Source organism: Drosophila albomicans, chromosome 3 (genome assembly GCF_009650485.2).
Source record: "Drosophila albomicans strain 15112-1751.03 chromosome 3, ASM965048v2, whole genome shotgun sequence".
Classification (NCBI taxonomy): Eukaryota; Metazoa; Arthropoda; class Insecta; order Diptera; family Drosophilidae; genus Drosophila; species Drosophila albomicans.
In genome coordinates, this window is record NC_047629.2 from 1,173,037 (window position 1) to 1,188,573 (window position 15,537).

Below are 15,537 nucleotides of genomic sequence, written 5' to 3' on the forward strand. Positions count from 1 at the left end.
TTTTAAGAGAATTATTATGCACATTTGCAGTGATTCTAAACAATTATTAACAAAATTAATTCAATAGTAATTCTAATTGTTCTTATAATTTTCCTCTGAAAAAAAAAAATTTACATCCACTTTAGTTTTCCAATCATTGTCCGTAGCCGCAATTAATTGAATTTGATACTCCCCAGATGGTAATGGCAAGAACTTCAAAAAATCGTTCTCGAATACCAAATCACGCACCACAATTTCCTTCTGCAATGTAATTACTATTCTTTCTTAGTTTCAATGAATATTTTAAATTAACATACCTTATAAGGACAAGAGTGATTTAGATTCGATTTCGTACCGAGAGCATCCAGAAATATTTTTTGAAATGATAAGGTGGAATTTGATTTTGACATAAATTTGCAAAAATCAAAGGTCACATTGAACATAAATGGACGAAAACCATTGAATTTACGCCAAAGGCTGAGGTTTACCTAAAATTTCAAACCATTAAAATTCATGTAATAAAAATATTTTAATATACCTATTATACAAACCTTTGCATTATAGAAGGGCCCCTTTAAAAGTTTTGCTTCCACGTTTATTCCCACAATTCCTCGGCCAAGCATTTTAAGGTGACACTTATCATATACGCAATAAGATGGATCCAACACTTTACACTTTAGGTTTGTAAAACGAGCCATTCGGGTTGACAAGCCGCCGTTGAAAAATAATAAAAGAATAAACGGAGCCCACATGATGTGTCCAATTTCAAATACATAAATGGTAGGCGGAATTGCTTTTAATAATGTGTAAAATTTTTAAGATCATTATACCCGCTACCCATAGGGTAGAAGGGTATTATAACTTTGTGCCGGCAGGAAATGTATGTAACAGGTAGAAGGAGGCATCTCCGACCTTATAAAGTATATATATTCTTTATCAGCATCAATAGCCGAGGCGATCTAGCCATGTCCGTCTGTCCGTCTGTCCGTCTGAGTGTCTGTCCGTCTTTCCGTGTGAAACACTGGATCTCAGAGACTATAAGAGATAGAGCTATAATTTTCGACAGCATTTGTTATGTTTGCACGCAGATCAAGTTTGTTTCAAATTTTTGCCACGCCTACTTCCGCCCCCGCAAATCAAAAAAAAAACGATTAACAAGCGTAAGAGCTAGAGCTGCGAATTTTGGTACGTACAATAATATTTATAGTAGTTGTGATTCCTGAAAATTTGTTTGCGATCAGATAAAAATTGTGGAAGTTATTAAAGAAATACTTTTGTATGGGCAAAAACGCCTACTTACTAGGGGTCTTAATTGCTTTGGCCGAAAATCTGGTATATTATGCCGTCTATGGTATATTTTTAATGAGGTACTATATCGATATAACAAAAATACCATTTGGTATATTTTTACTATCTTTGCATTTTTGGTATATTTTGAAAAAAATACCGCAATATTTTGCTTTTATTCAAAATAGGTACGGGTATCTCACAGTCGAGCACACTCGACTGTAATTTTCTTACTTGTTTTTTGTTAAGAATGCACGACTGCAAGATACCTTGAAATACTATTGATTTTACGAATTACTCTTAAAAAGAAATGTTAATTTGTAACAATCTTAAACTACATTTTCACAAAAAAATAAAAATAAATACAAAAAATATTTGAATTGAATAATTCTGGGTAATTTGATGTCGAACACGATCAATATAAGGCTTTTATTTTCCCTCCACTAAAAATATTTATATAGATGGGACATGAACAAGGCAAAATTTAGTTTTATTTTAGATCCTTTAACTGATTACATACATTTTACCGTCCCATTCTTTTTTTAATTCTAACAGGGTATTCTACTACGTCAATAACAATAATTTTTGACAAATATAATTTATTGATTGAAGATTAAAAATACGAATTATATTTCAAATCAAATGACAAAATAATTATTGAAACTTCATGATTAATTAAGTGAGTTAAGTGGTATCAACCGCAATGAGCAAACACACTGAGAGAAAAATTTCGATCTAAAAACTATAATAAATTTCTTAACTTGAGTAATATTTTGATCACAAAAATAAATTCTTGAAATAACAGTTGACTTTTTTTTAATTCCAGAAATTAAATTCAATTTGGTATTAAAAAACATATAATTTTAAAATAAAACTAAAATATTTTATAAAAACAGAATTAAAAAAAAACCTAAAAAAAATCGAAAAAATAGTTTTGAAATTAATAAATTTACATTTACATGCCATTGATATCACGATGATTTTCGTGATTTCTTGAGAAAAATTCATATTCGAATTTCGAGGATGATAAAATATGAGTTGAAAATTACATTATTTTGCATAAGTCAAAAGCTTTATTAAACATAATGAATTTTTTATTAAGCTTAAATATAACAAGTTAGAAAGCTAGTCGAGTGTGCTCGACTGTGAGATACCCGCTACCCATTTTGAATAAAAGCTAAATATACCATAGACGGCACAATGTCCCAGATTGTCGGCAAAAGCAATTAAGACCCCTAGTAAGTAGGCGTTTTTGCCCATACAAAAGTATTTCTTTAATAACTTCCACAATTTTTATCTGATCGCAACCAAATTTTCAGGAATCTACTATATAACTACTACGATTATTATTGTATACACCAAAATTTGGAGCTCTAGCTTTAAAATTACGTTTGTTATTCGATTTTTTTGATTTGCGGGGGCAGGCTGGGGGCGTGGCAACATTTGAAACAAACTTAATCTGCGTGCAAACATAACATATGCTGTCGAAAAATTATTGCTCTATCTCTTAGATCCAGTGTTTCATACGGACAGACACACAGACATACAGACGGGCATGGCTAAATCGTCTCGGCTGTTGACGCTGATGAAGAATATATATACTTTAAGGTCGGAGATGCCTCCTTCTACCTGTTACATACATTTCCTGCCGGCACAAAGTTATAATACCCTTCTACCCTATGAGTAGCGGGTATAAAAACCAATACCAAAAACATTACCATAATAAAAGAATGCTTTTAACAATTTTGTTTCCTCGTTTATTTATAACAATTTTCGGGAAATCATATTGGCAATAGGAACAGCAAAATATAATTATATATTATATGTGTACCACTTTGCTCCTTGTGTTTGTTAAAAGAGTCCCAGTTGAAAATAGTTGACAGTAATAATAATCGTAAACAGAGTTCAGATGGCATTTCCAATTGATAACGTTTTCAAAAATGATGTAATGAAAAGTATACCAATTATATAAGATAATTATAATAATTATGATCACTTTAAAGTCTGTTTAATTTCAAAATTAATGTTTCTTATTGAAAATATAACAAACCCAAATCACATACATATATTTACGATTTAAGCACACAATGTTACTAGGCCGCTTATCGCAGGTTAAAAAAAAAACTGTTTTATGATAGAAATGTATATTTGAGGATATTTAGACAAATACACATGATAGATATTTTCATTTGAAAGTATAATTATTGGCGGCTATGTAATATTTTGTTACTTCTCACACATTTATATACGTATGTGTGTGAGTTTTTGTCCCACAACATTTCTTCGTGAATGCTACGCCACGAGATTGCTAAAATTGCTACTTTAATTTCTTTTCGTTTTTTATAGTCGACGAGGTACAAAGTTATATTTGAAAAGTAGAAGTTTTTTTGTTGTAAGCATGTCCATAAGTATCAACATCATTCAAATTATCGTTTATACATACATATACATATATAGTACTAAGAAATCGCACATATTCCATTTCCTACACGGTACACGGTATATTCGAGTAGCATTTCTTGATTACTATCTTTTTTATTTGAGACTGGTTTTCAGATTGCTTTTATCATCGATTTAGAGTTTGAATTTGACTTTGACTTGGTTTGCATCGAATCAGCCGCGTGATATTTTGATTTGTTGCAGAACGTTCTGGTTGAGGCTTCAGCAACAGCTGTAATTATAGCAGCAGTCATAGCTACAGATGCACCAGTGACTGCTCGGTGGCATTGGCCAGCGAGTTTCATGTCTGAGTAGACACCCACTTAAAGTCCTTAAGAAACGAATGCGCGTCAATTACATACGCTATGATCCACTCCATATATATTATTTACTTTATGCATGGAGTGGACGGCCACCACGACCAGCCCATGCATATTGCTCCTGATAGTCATAGACCTGCAAATAGAAGTGCTCGCTATGCGTAAAGCTTTTGAAGCGCAAAAGCGGCGGTTGCGGTAAACTGAATTTCATCTTCTGTGAATCCGACACCTTAATCACCGATGCTCTAATAGCAACTTCAGCTAAAGGTGTTGGACCTTCCGCTGGTTGCGAGGCAACAACTGCTTAATCGTGTAACGGAATTTAATATCGTGTCACCACAGACCACGAAAATAGTAGCCATAGGTAAATCCTTTCCGACAACAGTCGGCGATACGGCAATAGATACATTCGCGTTGTTGTGCCGCCTCCAGTAGCAAATGTGTTGAGAGAACCAAACCAAAATAATTACATAATAACTGTGACATTATATCTTGTCTTCCAATCGCCATAGAGTAGGACCTCGTCATCTTCGCATACCTCCACAAGATTGCTGGAGAAAATAGGCAAAATAAAATTTTTTATTTCTATTTTCATACCCTGGCGCACTTAATTGTCAGCTGTTTGATGAGCGGTGAGCCTATTTTTCGTTGTCACATCGATAAGATATCGCGTGATTACCAAAAAAGTGTGTTCGATATTTCTCCGTAAGTTATCGATATTTTCATGTAGCTAGTGAACGTAGAAAAACCGAGTTTTTTCTTATGAGTTTTACATTCGAACGAAAAAGTGTGGTGGAAACGGGGCATACATTATGTGAGGTGTGACATGCTACACCCTGTTCCAGCTGTTTTTACACTGCAGTTAAGCAACACTGTTTCCTAATACTCATTAAGATAGCGTCAGCTGTTTGCTGGCCACAACAAAAACAAACTCAGGCTGGCCGACGCCTGAGTGGGCGGAAAACTCACTTAGTGCGGCTTTTCCTAGTTTTCCCATGCCCCGGTGCGCAGCTGCAAACAATTTCCAGCACGCGTAACATTTGGAACATGCACGTACTCAGAGTCTCTTGGCGTGCGTTCGCGTTCGGTTCGCCATTGCGGAAAATTGCAATGCAATTGCGCTGCAAATGAAACAAAGACTAATCAATTTCAACATGCAATCGTTTTAAACAAATACAATACCAAAAACTGTGCAAGCAAATTAAAAAAAAAAAAATCGTAAAGGTGTGCAACAAACATTGGTGCTGAGTGTGACAAGCTACTGCGACAAGGATTGTCTTCGAGTCAGCGAGAGTAATAGAAGAGGCAGCAGCTGATTAATTTGCATTGAACGTGAGTAGCGCGTTAATTTGTTTAAACTATTTTCGTTTTATCGATGGCATTCACTTTTGGTGACGGGGTGACTAAGCGGCCAACCGTGAATATGTATTCAAAGTTTTCTGTGAAAAATCAATATTCCAAGGCAGGACTGTAGCAGAGTCCTGATGTGCGCATACGCATGAATCCGAGACACACACACATACTGATTGTGATTCCTTATCCTGTTGCTGTTGTTGCCAGCTGTTGTCCCTCCTCCCATTCCTTTTGGCCATCCTGATTTGCGAACTCCTTGCGACGGACTAAAAATAAACGCCTCTCACATTTTGTTTTTGCAATTTGCCATTTGCCACCGCGAGCATATGGTGCAACCTGTCATCAGCATCACCGTCAGCCAACAGAGAGACAACGAAGCTGCTATCAGACGCTTTCACATTTTCTGTTGCCCACAGCCAGGCGCTGCCCACGCGTTTCTCTGTGTGTAGATTTTCTTTTGTTGTTGTTATCGTTATCGTTATCATATTGCAAATTGACCGCGTGCCTCAACTGACAATTGACGTCAAGCGAACGCATTGGGTTGCAAGTGTTGCGAGGCGAGTTCTAACTATTTGCCACTCTGGCAGATCATTACGATAATGATTATTACTTTATGATTGTTTCAAATTAATTATGGCAAAAGTTGACAAGTTGTTGTTGCATCAATTAAAAAAATCAGAAGTGATACATTTTCTTTGCCTACACTTGCACGTTTTGTCTTTATGTGATGTTGTACACAGTTGTCTTTAAATGTATTAAATACACTAAATTGTATGAGATTTTGACATTTTTATAATATTGATATACGCATTTACAAGTAGGTTTTGACAACATCGATTCCTTCTTTAGGGATTCCCTCTAATCATACACCTATTTATTAGGGCACAAATTCCGGCATTTATGTTATTTTGTAATCACTTCATATATGACTAATATCACAATCTAGAATGTATATTCTAGATAATAGATATTGAATCGATTTTATTTTATATGTTTTGCTTATCTCGTTACAACAATCACCGCAAATATATTAATTGCTATATAAAAATGTATGTATATCTATATCAAATTAATTTTCTATTACATTATTAATTCTACACTGAATGCATGACCTTACTGTACTTATTTACCCTTTACCTTTTTACGACGTAAAAAGTAATTTGCGCTGTATCGCACAGAAGTATTGTTCACTCTCATATCGGTGTCCAAGTTTCCTTTCCATCCGTCCAACATTGTGTGGGCGATCTGTTTCCTATTTGCGCATCAGTTGACAATGCAAACTTTCCAAGTGTGCGTCAGAAGAACAGCTTTTGATGGGGTGCGGCCTGGGATATTTTATATAGTATATATTTCTACCTATTTAAAGAGTATGTAACACTTATTTCTAATATAGAAAAAATTAATTCCATTTTGATTTTCTATAATATTACAAGTTGTTAGTTCTGGTATATTGCTAGATTTGGTTTAAAAAATGAAAATGTGCACAAAATTTAAAAGATATGCTTCCAACTGTTCCTTGAATGACCTAAAATCGAATTAGGGTAAACTTATATTTATAATTTATGAAATACTTGTACACATTGTGTTGTGTCGCACGCTACTAAAAATGAAAGTATCTTTTTTTATGATAATTTTTCCATTTTTGAATAAAAAACAACTATATTTGATTTCTAAGAAACTTCAAATAACATAATTAAAAAATTACCTATTTTAAATTAAATAAGTATTTAGTTTTTATTTAGTAAACGACGTTACCGCAAAGTATAACAATGTGTAGTGCAGGTTACATTGTGATTTAAAATTTTTTGTTATTTTAATAAGAGGGTTTGTAGGAAGGGATCTACATATATACGAATATGTATATTGCACAATGTAAAAAGACGAAGGTGTATAATGCACAAAAATAATGTAAAACAAATCAATCGCAACAAGTAAAATTCTATTTTGTTTCCGAATATGTTTACAAAGTACGCCTTCACCGAAAGAAATATGACGTATAACGTTTAGTGAAAATAATTTTAAAGAAAGTAGTTTCAATAGAGTTTTACTTTATAAAAATTGTTAGAAGATCTTAAAAATAAAAAAAAAACACATGAATTAATCACAAGAAAAAATGTATTTTTGCTACATATTTTCTTATTCTTCTATTAACAAAAATGTATAATGCAATCTTTACTTTAAGTTTTCAGAAGAAATAACAATTTTAGATAAATTTAGAGAATTTAATTTTGTATGTACCATTTTTTTCTGCTAGTCTTTAGTTTTACCGCAGGGAGCCCATATTTGGTTTTAATGTCACAGAATAAGTGGCTGCTAAAAAGCATGAATAAGTGAAAATATACTTGAAACGGGAGCAAAGTGAAAAACAAAAAAGGAAAGAATGAAAAAAGGTTTCGAACATACCGAAGACTGTGAACTTAAATAAAACAAGTTCAAGCGCTTTGAGCCGAAAACTCTCGGCTATTTTATACTCTATTTCAAATATTTGGTAAAAGTTTTTGGATTTCTTTTTTTAATTCTTCCGATCAATACATTTAAACAATAATACACAGTAAAAACTATAATAATATATTTATATATTATGGTTTATTGATTATTATCAAAGCGATTCGATTTGCTTAGTTTTAGTTAAAGCATAGAATGCATTTAAAGTGTACTAAAGCCATCGATTTACACGCAATAACATAGGTAATGTAGTAGATTGAAGCTATGGCAATTGCTATGCAAAATGTAGAATACCCTGATTCTTTTTGGTTAGGGTAAAACAAACAGCGAAGCAATAAACATAAATTTCCGCGGTGCGGACGAAAAGTATAAAAAAGGAGAAGAAATGGAGGAATTCGAGTTGTGAGCAAACCGCACGCAGTTGCCTAGCTCACCTCACCTGGCCGAGCACTTTATGAAGCACAGAAGGACATAAAATGGCTTCCTGGTGCACACTTTTTGTGGGCATTTTGTTTTAAATATTGCAGAATCGTATTAACACCCGTCGGCGAGCCAACGCTCTGTGCGCTATGTGGTTTTTTACTCCACCATCATCACAGCGCCCCACTGCATAATTTGGGAAGCGACGCCGCATGATTTATGGGTCCAGCACTTTTAAGTGTTCTTAATATTCGCCACGGGAACAGCTCATTTTAGTCGAACAGGTCGCCCCATTTTTGTGGGGGGTTTGAACTGAAATTGCAGTTGACGTTGCAGCTGCTACTTGCAGCATAGTGCATGTTGTAGACAGATGCATTTAATGGCAATGGGGCGTGGCTAGTCACCATGTTTTTAGTAGCCAGCCCTGGCTTGGACAACTTTCGTTAAGTTCAGCACGCGCGCCTAAAAGTATGCTCACATTTGCACTCCTGCTGCTGTGCGTGTTTTGACTACACACACACACACACACACATACGTAGAAGAAGTGGCGACAAGTCGGCACCGAAAGTTACAACATTGCTGGCAGCACTGCCATTAGGGGTATTCGTGATAAAGAAATGACACAAAAAAAGAAAACAGGAAAACCGTAAACAGACCTTGAAATTATGAGTTACTTATGGGAAAAACTAAAGCAAGTGCCAAACAACAATGTTGAAGTGGCCACTATTTTAGATTGAGTCAGAAATGTTTATAATATTTATGCCTAACAGACTATTTTCAACTCTATTTTGAACGTTTGAAGCTACAATTGATTTTGGCAGTACAAATTTAAAATCAAGTTGTTAACTTTAAGCTCTGATCAAGATTGCTACAATATTTGATTTGAAATTGCTTCTTTGTGTAACTGGCAGACGCCAGTTGATTATTTGCCTCATAAAAACCGAGTGGCAAACAAAGTGTGAGTTGCTTCTGTGGGGAATTCGTTGGGTGGGAGCTGGGCAGGAAACGCGCGCGCCTCAAAAGATGATTCACCAGCTTGACTGCTGCTGCTCCTGCTGACTTGGTAGGTGCCAGTTCAAGCAGCAACTGTGGCAACAACAAACCAAGCAACAACCAACAACTTGGCACGAACATGCGCCTTTGTGTGAGGACTCGGTGAATGAGTCATCCGCTTCACTGTGTGAACTGTGGACTGTGTTCATGTGTATACATAAATACACATATATACACTTATGTATGTGTGTCTGTGTGTGTGTTGTGTTCTTGTTTTTGCGTGGGACTCAGCGCTGTTTGCTTCTTGCTGGCACTGCGATAATTTAAATAACAAATCGCATTTGGTTTATGTACTAGAATTAATGGATAACACAGACGTCGCCATTTGCCGCTCGCTGTGCGTATGACGCTTTAAGGAAAGCATTTTCGGTCAGGGGACGTGTTGTAGATACATTTTAATTTGAGCTTAATTAAAAGCTGACAACACACACTTCAGATTAATTGAATAGCCTCAAAGCATCAAATTAAAACACAATTTCAATTCATTTTAAAAATGCGCCTCAAGCTGTGCTTTAGATTTTCGCTAACAATTTTGAGGTAGTCAAGTGCGTCTTTTTAATAGCTTGAATGTCAGCGAACCTGCAGCATGACGCTGCCACAAATATCTCTCATCCTCTGTGGCGCACACCCTGCGTACAACAAGTACATGAACTGTCATTGACATTGACGCAGTATGTGCTCGTTTGGCACTTGGAATGGGCATGCGAATGTGCTTTAAGTCAATGGCTGTGTGAAGAGTATAAAACATAAAGAACCGCCCACGTGCACTTCGAAAGTTGCTCCTGATGAAGCTGCTCCTACTACAGAATCCTTCACTGCGTCGTCGTTTTTTTTTTTTTTTTTTATTATTTCAAAATCCGTTCGATATTATTTGGGTTGGTTGCCGCCCCTACGTCGCTACGTTCGCGTGTCCTGTGTCCTTTACTGCGCAGCAAATAGAATTTCCATCATCGCCCCGCCGTAATTTACACACATGCCACAGTCATAGCCGTAGCCACACAGCCAAAATGCCACGCACAATGCTTAGAACGAGTTGCTATAGCGAAGGGAGGAGGAATTGAGAGAGAGAGAGAGAGAGAGAAAGAGTGGGAGGCACTCTGCGTGTGGGCGACGCGTCGCTTGCAGGATTCATCGTTCAAGTCTCGCAACAAAAAAATGCAATGGCTTATAAAGGATTTTGCTGCAGTTGTTTGTTATTTTTAAGACTTTATCCGTTGTTCGGCTCGTGGGATTGATTGTTATTTTTATTTGTAATGCGTTGTGTTCCAAGCAAAATGAATTTTTGCTTTCATTTTTGTTAAGACAATTTATATACCAATTATTTGAAATATCAATCAAAAATCGCAAATTTATTGTCAACAGCTCATATGCGTAACAATGCATTACAATATCAAATCAGATATTTTTATATCCGTTTGCCTTGGTATAAAAGAAATGAATGGCCGTATCCGTTTTGGAGACTTTAATAATTATTTTTTCACAAAAATTATTATTAGTACTCACGATTTAGATGGTTTAAGACATTTTAAAAATAGATTCTCACAATAAAAATTGTTGTCGGTGTAAAAATTAAAATTATTTAAGAAGGAATGTTAAAGGTCAGGTACTGATGGATCCATTTTGTAATTTATGTGATAATTTTAAACGTAATTGTATATTTTAATATTGAATATATTTTAAAACGGAGTGTTTTACATTAGCCCCTCTCACATTTTAGTGTGTTTCACTTTTATTCAAAACGAGTATGAAGTATTTCGATTGTCTTACGCAATAGCTGATTGGATGAATTAAAGGACTCAATACTATAAGCCATTCAATCATTTAAGCTGTGATATTTTTTCATTTTGCTCACTTAAATAAAGGGAACCGAATAGTATTTTTTTTTTTTTTTTGCAATTTTTGTTCAAACAACATGTTCTATTTCAGATTCATTTCATGTATATTTCCAGTCTTTCAATGCTCAAACAAATTATTTGCTAACAATTTTAAAATAAATTGAATTACTTAGTAGTTGATATCATAGAAATTGACATATCCATTTCTATAATTTGTATATCAATTTTTATACCCGCTACCCATAGGGTAGAAGGGTATTATAACTTTGTGCCGGCAGGAAATGTATGTAACAGGTAGAAGGAGGCATCTCCGACCCTATAAAGTATATATATTTTTGATCAGCGTCAACAGCCGAGACGATATAGCCATGTCCGTCTGTCCGTCTGTCCGTCTGTGTGTCTGTCCGTCTGTCCGTATGAACACCTAGATCTCAGAGACTATAAGAGATAGAGCTATAATTTTTTTTCGACAGCATTTGTTATGTTTGCACGCAGATCAAGTTTGTTTCAAATTTTTGCCACGCCCACTTCCGCCCCCGCAAATCAAAAAAATCGAATAACAAGCGTAATTTTAAAGCTAGAGTTGCCAATTTTGGTTTATACAATAATAACTATAGTAGTTATGATTCCTGAAAATTTGGTTGCGATCAGATAAAAATTGTGGAAGTTATTAAAGAAATACTTTTGTATGGGCAAACACGCCTACTTACTAGGGGTCTTAGTTGCTTTAGATGACAACCTGGTATATTGTGCCGTCTATGGTATATTTTGAATGCGGTGCTATATCAATATACCAAATATAGTATTTGGTATATTTTTAGTATTTTGCAGTATATTTGGTATATTTTGAGAAAAATATCGCAAAATATATTTCTTTTATTCAAAATGGGTAGCGGGTATCTCACAGTCGAGTGCACTCGACTGTAGCTTTCTTACTTGTTTATTAGGCAACCAATCTCTTCGTCACATTTATTATTTATAATAATAATATGTATTTAGATGTTCAATCAATATTCCATGAAAGACCTTTCCCATACTTTGGATTTAATTGATCCATATGCAATCTGTCAGCTCATTAATTGAGTTAAGCTTGCTGCGTTTCAGAGAGTTTATCAACTCACCAACTGGTGAACTGTCTTTGACAATATGCAGTAGTTTTGTTACCACCATTAACCATTCGACTGCGGTCACACATGTCGCCAATTTCAATGTCAAAGCAATTACAATGAAACTACCAGGCTAGAGCATAAAAAGGCTCTCTTAGGCAACCATCATTCTGCGTCAGGCTGGCTCGAGGTTCCCGACAATGCGATGAGAAATCAATAGGAATTTCATTTTACGTCATCGGACTGTGAAACCGGTACCGTAATAAGAAATACAGTCCATATACTATTTACTGCCACTGTATGGTGGGGGACTTGAACAGTGGCGGGCGCAATAAGCGTGCCGTCTGGTAGGCTGACAGCATAATGAATTTCATTATGCTCAGCTTGTGACAGGCAATGCGTTTTGTTATTATTGCGCTGGCTGAACTACGTACCTACATATATATGAAATTTTTATACCCGCTACCCATAGGGTAGAAGGGTATTATAACTTTGTGCCGGCAGGAAATGTATGTAACAGGTAGAAGGAGGCATCTCCGACCCTATAAAGTATATATATTCTTGATCAGCGTCAACAGCCGAGACGATATAGCCATGTCCGTCTGTCCGTCCGTCCGTCTGTCCGTCTGTCCGTCTGTCCGTATGAACACCTAGATCTCAGAGACTATAAGAGATAGAGCTATAATTTTTTTTCGACAGCATTTGTTATGTTTGCACGCAGATCAAGTTTGTTTCAAATTTTTGCCACGCCCACTTCCGCCCCTGCAAATCAAAAAAATCGAATAACAAGCGTAATTTTAAAACTAGAGTTACGAATTTTGGTATATACAGTAATAACTATAATAGTTATGATCCCTGAAAATTTGGTTGCGATCAGAAAAAAATTGTGGAAGCTATTTAAGAAATACTTTTGTATGGGCAAAAACGCCTACTTACTAGGGGTCTTAGTTGCTTTGGCTGACAATCTGGTATATTGTGCCGTCTATGGTATATTTTGAATACGGTACTATGTCTATATACCAAATATACCATTCGGTATATTTTTTAGTATTTTTGCAGTATATTTGGTATATTTTGAGAAAATACCGCAAAATATATTTCTTTTATTCAAAATGGGTAGCGGGTATCTCACAGTCGAGTACACTCGACTGTAGCTTTCTTACTTGTTAGCATTGCTGTCGTGCCAATACGGTATTCAAACCCACCTCCCCCAAAAAAGCAGCATTCCCAATCCATACCCCTAAAAAATCCCTCGACACACACACACACACACACACACACACGAAGTTGCGGCGCATGCGTTCCACTTTGAGGGCTGCTCGTAGCTCCTGCGGTTGGATTTTGTTGGGTCGGTAGCTCGGCAGTTCGAGCTCACTGCGTCGTCTAGCCCCAACGGGTGCAGTTGATTTTTGTTCCGAAACGCGCGCGTTCTGTCTTGGCCCGAGCCTCGATTGGCCATCGATTTTGTGCAGAATATACCAAAAGGTTGTCCGTGGCAAGAAAATTGTGTAAAACTCAACCTCAACTAATACAAAATGCTATGAAATTCAATTTGAAATGCTTGAAATAATATAACACAACAGCAGACAGAGTCTGTTCAAAGGAAACCAGAAAGTTTTACGTTTTGTGAAAATTTTCGCTGTTATACATAAGAAAACGTTATACATACATCTCGACATAGTATATATGCATATATATGTATATCTATTGACTATTTAGAGCTGCTACCAAAAGTTTTTGAATATAAAACGCGAATGTGCGCTTTTGGTTATTTATTGTTTTTCGCTTTATTGCTGACAACAATTTTGGTGCTTTCGATAATACTTGCGACCTCCTCGAAGAGATCCATGATGGATAGTCTAATACTAGTTTTCAATTACACTCAGAATGTGCAGCAGCTGCAGCAGCAACAACACGACGAATTTCTACAGCATCAGCAACAACAACAAGAACAACTCCAACAACAACAGCCACAGCATCTATATAAGCCAAAATTATTTTGAGTTCTTGATGTTTTATTGTGTTTGACCCGCCCATCAATTGGTAAATGCTTCAAAAATATCTCCAAAAATATTTTGCAAAATTTCATCCATTCGTTAACGAGGCATTTCAAAATTCAACTGCCAACAATTCCCATTTTTCATGCTCTTTTTCATTTCATTTTATATAAGTTTTTCGTCTACTTATTTATTATTCTCTATGTACAAGTATTTTTACAGTAGCCTCGAAAATAATGTGCCTGGCAGCTTGTGTAGAGTTTTATAAGGTGTAGACTTTCATGTCCATGGCGAAGGCAACATGGAAATTTATTAATAAAGGTCAAGACGACCCAACCGAAGGATATGCTCAAGTATGGTTGCATGCTTGCCACAGTGTGTGTGTTTTGTGGCATGGACTTGGAACTTAATGGTCGTGGGGCTTGAAGTGCTCGAAACCATAAAAGAGCCACAACATGACGCACGGCAATAAAGAAGTGAAATGTGAAGGATTATTCTTTTTTGTTCCACGTGTCTGAAGGACGAAGAGGGTAACAGACGAGTCAGGACTGGCAAAAGTTCAAGAGCTTACCATGAGGTGACTTAATTGATGGGGATGTGTGGTCAAGTTGCTATAGGGCTTCTTCATGTATACAAATTCAGGATTTTTAGCTGCAAACCTGAGTTTTAAAAAGGGATTTTATTTAGTATTACAAACAAATTCAGTCTAGAGTTTAGTATTTTTATTGTGCTCCCGTGAAAAAGTCTTAGTTCTATTTCATTTATTTTTTGCATTATATTACATTAATTTTTATTATTTAAAGCACACTCAGTTCGCGTCAATAAACATAATAACATTAAAAATGAAAATTATTATGGTCTTGCTCACTCCTTGTCCTCTCTCTCTGTCTCTCTTTGCCCCAACCCTTGATTGCGAGTGCGCAATGTTTTTGTAGACTTTTGCCCAGACTTTACGCAGGCTGTTGCATTCTGCTGTTACAGCCTTAGCAAAAATATAAACAAAGTATTTTTCGCCAGGTAAACAGAGAGTGGCAAAGAGAGAACAAGTGTCTCGAGGCATTGAGAGAGTCAATTCTCTGCAAAAGTAAGAGAGAGTGCAGTTTTCTCACAGTTGCGCAAAAGACCTTAATTGTGCTTCTAGGCTAACTCATTGGAAGTGTTTAAATTTTTCCCTTATCCTACGTCACAATATTTTAGGACTTCACTGTGCGCGAGTGAAAGAATTTCCGTTTGGACGTCAAAAAAACTGTGTGCGGCTTTAAAAATTGAATATGCTGGCAAAAAAAAAATATAAATAAATTCC

At 35.8% G+C, this 15,537-nt stretch overlaps 2 protein-coding genes across 4 annotated transcripts; one reads left to right on the plus strand and one right to left on the minus strand.

Moving 5' to 3' along the window:
* Positions 1–14: 14 nt before the first annotated feature.
* On the minus strand, positions 15–650 carry LOC127565678 (uncharacterized). The gene is made up of 4 exons (XM_052005353.1): positions 531–650; positions 297–467; positions 115–240; positions 15–35 (listed from the first exon to the last, which is right to left on the minus strand). The coding sequence occupies exons 1-4, from the start codon at positions 600–602 to the stop codon at positions 15–17; spliced, it is 390 nt and encodes a 129-aa protein (XP_051861313.1). The 5' UTR covers positions 603–650.
* Positions 651–13,719: 13,069 nt separating this feature from the next.
* Positions 13,720–15,519, plus strand: LOC117572728 (ataxin-1). Of its 3 annotated transcripts, none has more exons than XM_034255799.2 (2): positions 13,720–14,280; positions 15,432–15,519. In XM_034255799.2, the coding sequence occupies exon 1, from the start codon at positions 13,992–13,994 to the stop codon at positions 14,238–14,240; it is 249 nt and encodes an 82-aa protein (XP_034111690.1). In that variant the 5' UTR covers positions 13,720–13,991; the 3' UTR covers positions 14,241–14,280; positions 15,432–15,519. The 3 variants fall into 3 exon arrangements, with proteins under 3 accessions (XP_034111690.1, XP_051862103.1, XP_051862104.1); XM_052006143.1 differs by lacking the exon at positions 15,432–15,519 and adding an exon at positions 15,376–15,393; XM_052006144.1 differs by lacking the exon at positions 15,432–15,519 and adding an exon at positions 14,446–14,459.
* Positions 15,520–15,537: the final 18 nt, after the last annotated feature.